The 13,232-nt window shown below is 42.3% G+C and overlaps 1 protein-coding gene across 2 annotated transcripts; it reads left to right on the top strand.

Moving 5' to 3' along the window:
* The first annotated feature begins 209 nt into the window (after positions 1 to 209).
* Positions 210 to 9,807, top strand: LOC115134797 (prosaposin receptor GPR37-like). 2 transcript variants are annotated; one of them, XM_029668994.2, is made up of 2 exons: positions 210 to 383; positions 6,600 to 9,807. In XM_029668994.2, exons 1-2 carry the CDS (start codon positions 348 to 350, stop codon positions 7,431 to 7,433), a joined length of 870 nt encoding a protein of 289 aa, XP_029524854.1. In that variant the 5' UTR covers positions 210 to 347; the 3' UTR covers positions 7,434 to 9,807. The 2 variants fall into 2 exon arrangements, with proteins under 2 accessions (XP_029524854.1, XP_029524853.2); XM_029668993.2 differs by having other exon boundaries at positions 210 to 1,825.
* The last annotated feature ends 3,425 nt before the right edge of the window (positions 9,808 to 13,232 follow it).

Raw genomic sequence — 13,232 nt, 5'->3', positions numbered from 1 at the left:
CATCCACATGAATATAGAAGTATCGAATAGTACGCTGGGATTTTTTACATCGCTGATACCAGGGGCACCTGTTTGGTAAAAAAAAAAAAAAAAAGACAATGAGTGCATTCATTAACCGAGCGCCCCAATACGCGCAACCGTGAAATGCCTTTTAAATTCAATGATTCCGAGGCCTGTCAGGCCTCCAGGGGAGCCCTTCTCTTCTCTGATCTCTCCGCATGTTCATATCACAAGCGGTGTGGAGCTCCAGACAGAGCTTGGCACGTCCCCGACAATAACGCACTCCATCTCGGATTCGTCGCCCCGGACCTGAGGGTACCAGTAACTACCCAGGGTGCTATTCGGACATGCTACCTCACCAGGAAACTGCAGACTTTAGACGGGTATGATTTGGATTTGGAAATGCGATATTGTGGCCACTTAAATATTGTACAATCTATACAATCTTCATAGAGGCAGTGCCGAGATTCAAGGACACTTCGTACACAGGGTTAGGAAAGAAACGTTGCTGAACTTCCCTTTGGCGCAATTCTGCAATAATACGAAATGCTCTGAGACTGAATTCTGAGAAGCACCTGACAATTGCCTAGTGCACTTTATCTAATTGGACGAGGGTTTGACAACTATTGAATGACGCTGTAAAAGAACAATGTTTCAAACTTGTGAATTGAGGTTTGGCGTTGGTTCTGTCGTCTCCGATTTGGTAGCCTAAACATCAATGGATACATCACTTTGGAATTACAAGCCCCTATTGTCGCGTGTTTTAGGATACACAATGCTAGTACTACTATTGAAATTACTGTGCTTTTCACTTTGTAGAGAGGTTGTTTTCACTCACATACACCGGGAGAAGACAAAGACAAATGTTACTCCTAGACATGAGTATGCCGTCACTAACGGGAACGTAAACAAAACCAATAGTAGGCAGAGTTGGCACTCTGTGTATGGCAGAGTTGTCAACGAAATGGACAGTAAAAGGGTGCATACCTCAAGTGCATCGTCTTGGGATGTGGTTAGGACATGGGTGGATAACATGAATGGGACTGTTAATATGAAAAGAGTTATGAATGAAAGAGCAATAGTGCGCAAAGGCCATTCTTCAAATGGAACCGATTATGTTACGTTACTCGAGGATGGAAAGTCAGAGAGCCTCGAGGTGGAAAAGTTGGACACCGAACAGCATGCAACCATGGAAACGCGGGATTTTGTATATGGTCATTTAAACCCCTCCATGAGACGCACGCGAGGAGGACACCGCCGTAACGAGCACAAACGGATCTGCAGACACAAAAGAGGGACCGTAAGCCGTCGGAGAAGAAATGTGAAGGATGGCAGTAAGAAAGATAACAAAATAAGTGAGCCAACCATGCTGTCAGATGCGTCTTTGGATGCACTGTTGGCCATGTGGAAACCGCTGCCTAAACCTATGGCCCAGAACCAGTCAACAGACTTGCCATTTGATGCCAGTGATTATGAACAGTTCACTTTGCCAGACCTCCAGGACTATACCACACTGATTCCTCTCAATCCTCAAACAAAGAGAAAATATGTCAAAACTAACTTTTACCCCATAACAGCAGAATCATATGCCTACATGATCATTTCAGTCATCATTTTTACTGTTGGAATAATTGGGAATATGGCAATCATGTGCATTGTGTGCCACAACTACTACATGAGAAGTATTTCAAATTCTCTTCTTGCCAATCTCGCCCTTTGGGATTTTGTTGTCATCTTTTTCTGCCTGCCGCTGGTGATATTCCATGAACTAACCAAGAACTGGTTGTTGGGAGAGTTCTCCTGTAAAATCATCCCCTATATTGAGGTAATTCCCACTAGCTATTGTGTTACTCGAGTGAGTGTTATGATTGGGTGTTGCAGTGAGGTCCCTGTTCTGTCACTTGTCATATCTACATTCTATTCGGCATGGTAGGTACTTCATATGACATGCAATGATCTGTGCTCAATTATGTGCACAGTCTGGTCTCATAAACTAGACATAGCATAGTAAATCTGGGCCACTGAATTTAGTATGATATGTTACGTTTGGTATGGTTACATGAAACTGAAGGTTACTTAAGGCAAAAAATAAAGGAGGGTGGTAGATCAGGCATACATATATATTTTTTACCTTTATTTAACTAGGCAAGTCACTTAAGAACAAATTCTTATGTTCAATGACAGCCTAGGAACAGTGGGTTAACTGCCTGTTCAGGGGCAGAAAGACAGATTTGTACCTTGCCAGCTCGGGGATTTGAATTTGCAACTTTCCGGTTTCTAGTCCAACACTCTAACCACTAGGCTACCCTGCCGCCCCATATAATGCAAATGTCTAGCAACCCAAAGGTTGCGTGTTTGAATCTTACCATGGCCAACTTTAGCATTTTAGCTCATAAGAAACTTTTAACCACTTACAAATGTTTAGCTACTTTGCAACTAGAATGTAAGCTAACCCTTCCCCTAACCTTAACACTTAACACTTAACACAGGTAGCCTAGCAGTTAAGAGCATTGGGGCAGTAACCGAAAGGATGCTGGTTTGAATCCCTGAGACGACTAGGTGAATCACCTGCCAGAGTGCCCTTGTTCAAGGCACCTTAATTATAAGTCGCTCTGCATTAGAGCGTCTGCTAAATGACAATTTTATTTTTTAGCTAAACCTAACTCTTAACGCTTACCCCTAGCCTAGCTAACGTTAGCCAACAAATTAGAATTCTTAGCATATCATATGTTTTGTAAATTCTTAACATAGTGTACTGGCTAGATTCAGAAGTAAATGCCCCTAGGCAATCTATGGTCAGCGATAGGGTTACAGTCCTACTTTCTCTCTAGTCTAAACAATGAGACAGTGGCCGTCAGTAATTACTGCACAGACCCACACCTCATATTGCATCAGTTTACCATGTCTATTTCAGCAGTAAGGCAGCTCTTTTGTCAGCCATCTATTGCAAAATATACAATGGTCAAATTAGGTGTTGAGGGATCACATAGACATTGTGCATAGCCTCTAAAATAACATGTTTTACAGAGTTACACAAATCTAAACACACATTAAAGTATATATATTGTGGCCATAGCATAGGTAACTAAAGCTTTCTGAGCAAAACATTTTTTAAGTAAACAAAAATTGGGACATTAAAGACAGTAAAAACACAAGGAAATCAGTTCCAAGTGATTTGAACTTAAGAAATATGTTCCCAAGTATTCTCACACATATAGAGATGGTACACAAATGTGGTATACAAATGTAAGCAAGGTTTAAAATTATTACGTTTTATTCAAACATATATGCTTGGGCTTCTTGCGGTCAATCTGCAGTCTATAAATGATTTATTATTATGTTCCGGCCCCTCAACCAACCGCTCAAGAAAAAAAATCAGCCCGTGACTGAATCTAGTTTACGATCCCTGCCCTAGATCTTATGCATTCCAAGAACTTGGAACACCTTATACAGTTTGCAAAATAAACTGTGATTAAGGCCACACCGTGAAAACAATGCACCTCAACAGCTATGCACTTTCTTGGTGAAAGTAGCTTTGATTAGAATAAACACAGATCTGATGAGATTGAATGAGTATAATCAACACATTGACGGACCCACATTGTCCTTGATAGGCTAGGTGCAATTTTCACTACTGTTTACACCTATCCAATCCTTTCAGATCTCCACAAGTGCAAAACCCTAGGACTTGGTGTACCTGTCTCTGTTTTATACAGTCCAATCCTCTCCTCTTCCACAGACCTCTTTGACTTAATCTCCTGCCTTTTACCAGTCTGTCTGTTCTCACAGTCACAGAAATGTACTTCGTGTAAGATGGATGAATCTTGCAGGGGTTCACTATCATACTGCGGGTCCTGAGTGCCTTTCATGGGAAATGTGTTAATTATTTACCCGGAGAAGGAAGCACACTCCTTTTAGAAGAGGAAATCATCTAGATTTAAAAGATTCCACGGGTGGCTAAATACATCTGCCCGGGCGTACATATTGTACATGATGACAACAAGACAGATAAACCACGACACAAAGACCCAAACAATCCAAATATGTCTGTAAACTGCTTAGTGACAGAGTTTGTAAGTCCAACATTTACATTTGACATACACTCTAATGCAGAGCAATTGAGAGCCTTACCAAAGGGCACATCGACCGATTTTTCACCTAGTCGGCTCGGGGATTCAAACCAGCAACCTTTCGGTTACTGGCCCAATGGTCTTAAACACTAGGCTACCTGCCGGCCTGTAGGCCATTTTAAAACCACAGTCCCAGACCTAGCACTTTAAGTCTCTTTGAGTCGCCTACCTCCATGCTAAGAACATTAAATGCATAGAGGCAGCGGCATCCTCATTATGTTAAGTGACTCGGTAATCAAGCATTTAATGGAGCGTAATTACAGAAACAGTGGGGACATTAATTCTAATGGTTCCTGTGGCAACTGAAGTACTCTCAGTCACATGAAAATGTGTCATTATGGACACAAAGGTGACAGAGGTTAGTTACACAAGGCCTGCCCGGCATTAACAGCTGGTGCGCAATGTCTAATATTAAAGAAGTCTCGAGGTATTGCTTGCCTGAGGTAGAGTACCTTATGATAAACTGTAGTCCACATTATCTATCAAGAGAGTTCTCATCTATATTATTTGTCACTGTCTATTTACCACCACAGAGCGATGCTGGCATGAAGACCGCACTCAACCAACTCTATAAGGCCATAAGCAAATAAGAAAATGCTCACCCAGAAGCGGCGCTCCTAGTGGCCGGGGACTTTAATGCGGGCAAACTTAAATCAGTTTCCAAATTTTTACCAACATGTCACATGTGCAACCAGAGAAAAAAAAACTCCCGACCACCTTTACTCCACAGACAGAGATGCATACAAAGCTCTCCCCCGCCATCCATTTGGCAAATCTTACCATAATTCTATTCTCCTGATAACAAACAAAGGCTCATTTTGTTCAGGACAATCCAGGGTATGACGCCATGTCATCTTGTAACTGTACATTTAACATAGTGATCATAAACATTCACATGACATGATATGACATGAGTTTTATGACATGGAAATATGAAGTGCACATTTGAATTTAGAGTGTCTGGCTTGCTTGTATGACATCAAAGCGGTGTTTATTATAATAACGTAATAACGTATAATAACGTCTCAGATTTCAAAATACATAGATTCCTCTTCATTTAAAGCATTCCCTCACCCAGAAAATTAGAGGGAGGGATAGGGTCAACTTCTTGTCGCGTAGGGGTGCTCAAGTTAAGAACAGCTGTCAGTCAAAACCTATACAGTGCTGTGAATTGCAGAGCCTGAGCCCTGACATCATTTATAGCATGTTGCTGTACAGCCGCTGCGTTCCAATTTAAACGCTTATCAATGCCCAAATCTTCCATTTTCAACCAGTATACATACGGGTAGGAGTGTAAAGGGCTCCATACAAATGGTGCAGTTTGTGAAGTGCAACAGATCTCTCACTCTCTCTCTCTCTCTCTCTCTCTGAGGCCATAAGGACCAGACAGATCAAAGCCTGCCCCTGTACATCTGACAGTACTCACGACTTCTTTGGCTCAGGCACGGGCTCCTGTGTTTACACCTTCCTCTGCCAAGGCCCATAAGGAGGCAGTCACAATGATCACGCCTAGCAACAAAAGAACATATCACTACTACACAGTCTAGAAGACAACACTCAATGTAAACTGCACATCTGCTGTCTCTGAGTTCTATGTGTATTAGCGTGTAAGATTTGGGTGAAAAAGCAACCACATTTGCAACAGTTTTGTGGCTGTATTCTGATAGCAAAAAATTGGAGCATAGTGAAGATCTGGGTGTAGGGATAGAGATATTGCATTGAGATATTAATCTCCATCATGAATATGAGCTGGCTCTCTTGCCAAGTCCATAACTCGATTAGGCTATGAAATGAAATCGAGGACTGCAACTGGTCTCCCTCGCACACAGCACGATACACTGTGCTCCTTCTTTATCACGTTACAAAGTCACCGATATTATAAGCTGTTGCGCTAAAAATAAATGTAAGACTAAAGTTCACCCTTTGGCATACAAATGGAGTCTCCCGACTCATTAAAACAGTATCACTCATAACACATTACTCATGGCTACTTTCAAACATCTCAGTATGGGAAATGAGGATCTAGTGTGCGATGAAGGACGGAAAAATCTGTTTGTCATTTATTAAAACAAGTGTGGACATTCAAGTTCTCCAGTAAGAGAGCTGTCAAAACAGAACCTCTTTATGGAAGATGTCTCTCCCTCGCTCTAAACCTGTTGACGTCTATTATTCTGTGCTGTACCATTGTCATTTGAAAATTGTTCCAAGCGGTCTTCAAAACATGTATGGTTTACAGTGGACACATTCTTTTGGTGTTTTCAGAGAGCAACGTGGCTCTGGGGCCTTGGTATATTATCCAGATTCCCAAGGTGCTATACAATAAGGAGAAGTATCTGGAGACTGGATACATTTTCTATACTTGTTTCTCAATCAAAAACAAAATATATCTCACTGTATTGGTAATGTGCAGTAATAACACATTAACTGGATAGTATCTTACCTTCTCCTCCCTTCTCTTTGTCCTTCCAGGTCGCCTCCCTAGGGGTTACCACCTTTACCCTGTGCGCTTTGTGCATCGACCGCTTCCGCGCTGCCAACAACGTCCAGATGTACTATGAGATGATTGAGAACTGTGCCTCCACGGCCGCCAAGCTGGCCGTTATCTGGATCGGGGCTCTCCTATTGGCCCTGCCAGAGCTCCTGATCCGCCAGCTGGTCACTGAAGATGGCGAGCATCCGGATGTGACGCCCTGCCAGCGCTGCGTGGTTCGTATCTCCACCGAGCTCCCTGACACACTCTACATGCTGGGCCTGACCTATGATGGTGCTCGCCTCTGGTGGTACTTTGGCTGCTACTTCTGCCTACCCACGCTGTTCACCATTGGCAGCTCCCTGGTGACCGCCTGTAAGATCCGGAAGGCCGAGCGGGCCTGTGTGCGCGGCAACAAGAAACAGATCCATCAGGAGAGCCAGATGAACTGCACAGTTGTGGCTTTGGCCATCCTCTATGGCTTCTGCATCATCCCAGAGAACATCTGCAACATCGTCACTGTCTACATGGCGGCGGGTATTCCCAGACAGACCCTGGACATTCTCCATCTGGTCAGCCAGCTGCTGTTGTTCTGTAAATCGGCAGTGACACCTGTCCTGCTGTTCTGCCTGTGCCAGCCCTTCAGCCGGGCATTCCTGGACTGCTGCTGCTGCTGCTGTGACGAGTGTGGCCCGCCCAGATCTTCCACCTCCGCCATTTCCAGTGAGGAGAACGAGCACGAGTGCACCACTACCGACCTGGAGCTGTCACCCTTCAGCACCGTCCACAGGGAGGCATCCTCCTCATACACCACTGCGGCGACCCACTGCTAAGAAGGGTCAAAAGGTCATGACCTCCATCAGATGTTACAACTGCCCTGGGAAGAGGTCAAGAGATCGGACTGTAAACCTATGGGGCTGGTTTCCCGGCACCCGGATTAAATTTACTCCATGATGCTAGCTAGTCTGGGGATATGCTTAATCTGAGTCTGGGAGACCCTTACAGTTAGGATTAGTAAATGTTTGAATCCCAACAATTTAGGAGTTTAGAGGGCACGCCCTATTCTAAATGTTCACTTAATTTCCTGAATTGACTTTGATTTTAATTGACGTAATCTCTGGTGAACATATGTCTCGGTTTACTCAAGTTGTGTGTATATACAGTTGAAGTCGGAAATTTACATACACTTAGGTTGGTGTCATTAAATCTTGTTTTTCAACCACTCCACAAATTTCTTGTTAACAAATTTATAGTTTTGGCAAGTCGGTGAGGACATCTATTTTGTACATCACACAAGTAACTTTTCCAACAATTGTTTACATAGAAATTATTTCACTTATAATTCACTGTATCACAATTCCAGTGGGTCAGACGTTTACACAGTTGACTGTGCCTTTTTTAACAGCTTGGAATATTCCAGAAAATGATGTCATGGCTTTGGAAGCTTCTGATAAGCTAAATGACATAATTTGAGGCAATTGGAGGTGTACCTGTGGATGTATTTCAAGGCCTACCTTCAAACTCAGTGCCTCTTTGCTTGACATCATGGGAAAATCAACAGAAATCAGCCAAGACCTCAGGTAAAAAAGAATTTATAGACCACAAATTCATCCTCGGGAGCAATTTCCAAATGCCTGAAGGTACCACGTTCATCTGTACAAACAATAGTACGCAAGTATAAACACCATGGGACCACGCAGCCGCCATACAGCTCAGTAAGGAGATGCGCTCCTAGAGATTAATGTACTTTGGTGCGAAAAGTGCAAATCAATCCCAGAACAACAGCAAAGGACCTTGTGAAGATGCTGGAGGAAACAGGTACAAAAGTATCTATATCCACAGTGAAACGAGTCCTATATCGTCATAACCTGAAAGGACGCTCAGCAAGGAAGGAGCCACTGCTCCAAAACCGCCATAAAAAAGTCAGACTATGGTTTGCAACTGCACATGGGGACAACGATCGTACTGGTCTGATGAAACAAAAATAGAACTGTTTGGCCATAATGACCATTGTTATGTTTGTTATGTTTGGAGGAAACGGGGAGGCTTGCATGCCGAAGAACACCATCCCAACCGTGAGACACGGGGGTGGCAGCATCATGCTATGGGGATGCTTTGCTGCAGGAGGGACTGGTGCACTTCACAAAATAGATGGCATCATGAGGGAGGAAAATTATGTGGATATATTGAAGCAACATCTCAAGACATCAGTCAGGAAGTTAAAGCTTGGTCGCAAATGGGTCTTTCAAATGGGCAATGACCCCAAGTATACTTCCAAAGTTGTGGCAAAATGGCTTAAGGACAACAAAGTCAAGGTATTGGAGTGGCCGTCACAAAGCCCTGACCTCAAGCCTATAGAAAATGTGTGGGTAGAACTGAAAAAGCGTGTGCGAGCAAGGAGGTCTACAAACCTGACTCAGTTACACCAGCTCTGCCAGGAGGAATGGGCCAAAATGCACCCAACTTATTGTGGGATGCTTGTTGAAGGCTACCCAAAATGTTTGACCCAAGTTAAAAATTTTAAGGCAATGCTACCAAATACTTATTGAGTGTATGTAACCTTCTGACCCACTGGGAATGTGATGAAAGAAATTAAAGCTGAAATAAATCATTCTCTCTACTATTACTCTGACATTTCACATTCCTAAAATAAAGTGGTGATCCTAACTAACCTAAGACAGGGTATTTTTACTTGGATTAAATGTCAGGAATTGTGAAAAACTGAGTTTAAATGTACTTGGCTAAGGTGTATGTAAACTTCCGACCTCAACTGTATGATAAATTGTCCATTTGTTTACAGAAACCATACGGAAAGTAATGTGAATAGTTCAATTCAACATTTTGAATTTATTAACTCACCTGTATATTCTCTTTTTGAATTTGCACTGAAATTTACCATCTTTATTTTGTTTGTTGTTGTTATTTTGTCATGTTTTTATTTTATTTTGTTGTTTCTTCCTGCTGCCAGAGTGTCTCAAATGGAAAGCAATATATTGAAATGGCTGGTCGTAGTGTATTGTGTTTTGCTGATAATGGTGATTCTTGTGAATCAGTTCAAAGTTATTCCTAGCTCCCTTGCTATGTAAGTATATTATTCCGTCTGTATTTGATAGCAGAAAACTGTGCGATACACTTCAGTCAGCCAGTAAACTTACTGGAGTGGTGTTTTTTTTTAACTCACTTTAATAAATAAATATAGAAAGAGTTTGACTGAATGTTTCTTTGACAAAATCTAAATGATTCGATATCTTCATATAAGGAATGAACAACCCATTTACTATTTAGGGATTAATATACCCTATCTAAACTGCTAACCAATACTTTATCGTTTTGTCTTGGGAACTAAACATTTGTGATAATATTCTCCAGAGGAGAGTGGTTTCCTGATAATGGCCAGTTAGCTTTCATAGAGGGGGAGCTGCTCATCTGGCCACCGTGTCATCATCATTATCCACTCCCCAGAGTAAACACAGCAGGCCTTGTTCCCTACCCGTCACCAAGGCAACCTCAGGAATCTGCTTCTCAGATGTCTCTGTGACTTCATGGTCGGCCGAGTGGCAGGGAGTCAGGTCAGATGGTAGGATGGATGGAGAGAAGGGTTCACGGGATTGGACTTAACTAGGGTATGGTGCGTCTCATGCATTAACATGAAGATGGTCTGTTATGGTCGGTTGTTGGCTCCCTTGAGCTTATTTCAGACATATTCCCCGCTAACTGCTAACCAGAATGTTTCTGTCTAGTTCACTTCAGCCGTCCTTGTATATTTATCCAGTTTCTGAGGCAGTGGCAAAAACGTTTCCTTGGAAAACAGTGTCCTAGGATCATGTGAAGATTGAACATTTCTGGAACATGCTCGACTTGAATGTCAAGCTTTAAAAAAACGATGGTCAAGAAACATATGCGCTGATAGGAATGGCATAGATGGACAAAATAATATTTTAGGCTAAACTGAATTGTCTCTGTTTAACAGGTTTATACATGTTTTACAGTTTTACTTCCTGGTCCTGAATTGTAATACATTAGCAAGATATTGCCTGCTTGCAATACTACAGTAGCAAAACAGCCTACAATAAGGTAGCCATCACTTCCATGTACAGTCCAACAAAATGGTGGATGAGTTTTTACACTCAGTATACAAAACATTAAGAACACCTGGGGGTGCAACTCAATATTAGGAAGGTGTTCCTAATATTTGGTATACTCAGTGTATATAATTCATCCACCGTGTGTAGAGTCATGATGGCCTCAAATCATTTGGCTGTCAGATCTGATCTTGTTATGTAACATAACATAAAACCTTATTCTCCTCACAAAATTGTCATCCCACAGTGCATCTGAGACGGTCTTTAATTTTCAATCACTCCCTCTGTTCTTGATGGTAATATGCAGTCACTTTTTTTCTCTTCACATGAAGTAAAAGGCTGCACATAGTTCACGGTAGCTGAGGGGGCATTGAACAACAACTCATTTTACAGGTTAAGACAACCCTGAAGAAGGCACCGCATGCTGAAACATTGTTTAGGTTTTCCCGTTAAATTGTTGGGAGTATATGGAGAGTGTGTAACTTTCTTTCTTTGTTTTTGTACAGGGCAACACATTGCCAGAAATTAGCCATCATTGCTCAACATTTAGCTTTTTAGTGGTATTTTTCATCTTGGCTAAAGGTGAGCTGCAGATAGAACTGGTGTTTTCAATGGAACGGCATGACTCCTGAGTCCAGCTGTCAGAGAAGCAAAATCTGATCAAAAGCTGAAAAGAAAATGCTCCCTAGAGCTTTCACCCTCCCATATTCAGTCTTAGAGTGGGGTTATTTTGTCTGTGCAGTGTATTGATGTTGATGTTGGATGTTATGTTATGTGCCCATGTAATGGGATGATTTATTTAAATCCACAGGCAAAACAAATTTGTTTGGTTCTGCATTTTCCCTGAGGCATTTATTATAACTGAACATGGCAGCTGAATGTGGTTTTGATGCTAAATTGATGGGTATTTCCCGGTCGGCCGTTGGATCCACAGAGTTACCATAGTGTGTGTACATCTTCAACTGAGCGTACCTAAAAAAAATCCTGCCACACTTTTCATTGTTTTCACAATGATGATCAAAAACAAGAAGGATTTACAATTTGCCAATTGGCCAGTATAATCGCAGTAATTCTTCTCCGTGAAAACATGTGAGAGGCAGGATTGGACATTCCTGCTCCCTAGTTGCAATTAGACGTTCCTCTATTCATTTGGAAACAATAGCTAGATGGTACATTGATGCATTACCGCTAAACAAGTTGCTCAGTGACCTTAGCCTAACTCCTTTCAGGGTTACATGGGATGGGCAGGACATTCTGTAAAAGCCCAAAGAGAGATGTGATCAGTATCCCTCATGGTTGGTAAAGAGCCAGGGTGCAATGGCAACCAAAACCTCATTTGTGATAGTATACTGCCACATGCAAACTACAGTGTGAAATTAGAAAACAGTAACTGTGGATGTAGACAGCAGAGTCTAAAGCAAGTATCTAGTCTTACAGCTGGATTCATCAGGGTACTTACTATACCTTATTTAAAAATGCAGAAATACAGCTTCCACTTTTTTAAAATATATATTTTTTTATGTTCTTGACTTGTCTGCCATTGGTCTAAAACACATTCTCACCTAACATTATGTTATGATGTACTTCTCACTCTGTGGTATTTCATTGATGAAATGTGCATTTGGCATTGTTCGAAGACTCTCATGCATTTTCATTAAGTCTTCCCAGTCAGAAGATTGTCATATGTGTCCAAACCCACACATGTTAGGATGTGTAATTCAACTGCACAAGTGAACAGCCATTCTGTTGTAAGGGGAGTGGCTTATGAATATTTAATACCTGTAAACTCTCATTGTTTCTGAGATGACCTGACACTTCAGGGCAACATGGATGGTCCACATGGATATAGTCTGTGTTTTTATATGTGATGTGTACTTTGTATTCACCTGTATATGGATCATGGTGCTCTCCCATATACATAAACAGTTCTTTGTTTGGATTATGGCTGCTATGTCAACATGCTCATCCACCAATGTTACAATGTGTCCATGATCAGCAGGGCTGTCCCCCGAGCTCTGTCAAATCCCCCTATATACGTGCACACAGACATCTACTATGAGCTCTAACACTAGCACTCTGTCCGCATGACCAGTTGGATGTTCCTCAAGAGTCTACTCTAATGCGTGTTTGCATGCACATCCCAAAGGCCCTTGGAGGAATACAAAAGCATAGTACAGTATGGCTGACATGTCATGTCACACCATCCTGTGGGCAGTGCCCTGTGAGTGCGGGCACAGACGGGGCTGTCGGCTCGGCTCAGCCCTGTTGTTGTATAATCGGATCCATCTGATGGAGCGGATGGCCCTCCTGGGAGGATGAGGGCTTTATTGTCTCGCCTCAGCTCTTTGTTGGATTGTTTCTTCATTTCTAGGTCACCGCCTGTTATTGAACGCTTGAATGCATAAATTATTATTTTGCGCGCTGAGAATCCCCCCCCCCCCCCCCCCCGCTTCCCTCCTTTAGGGTACAATGAGTTGTCCCCCCTTCACCTCCTCTACTGGAATGAGAATCTACAATGGCATAGCTGTAAGAGCTGCCAAATGATAGATT

The sequence above is a fragment of the Oncorhynchus nerka genome, linkage group LG9a (assembly GCF_034236695.1).
Source record: "Oncorhynchus nerka isolate Pitt River linkage group LG9a, Oner_Uvic_2.0, whole genome shotgun sequence".
In the NCBI taxonomy this organism is placed as follows: domain Eukaryota; kingdom Metazoa; phylum Chordata; class Actinopteri; order Salmoniformes; family Salmonidae; genus Oncorhynchus; species Oncorhynchus nerka.
The sequence above is the reverse complement of the archived record's forward strand: the minus strand, read 5'-3'. Positions and strand labels throughout refer to the sequence as shown.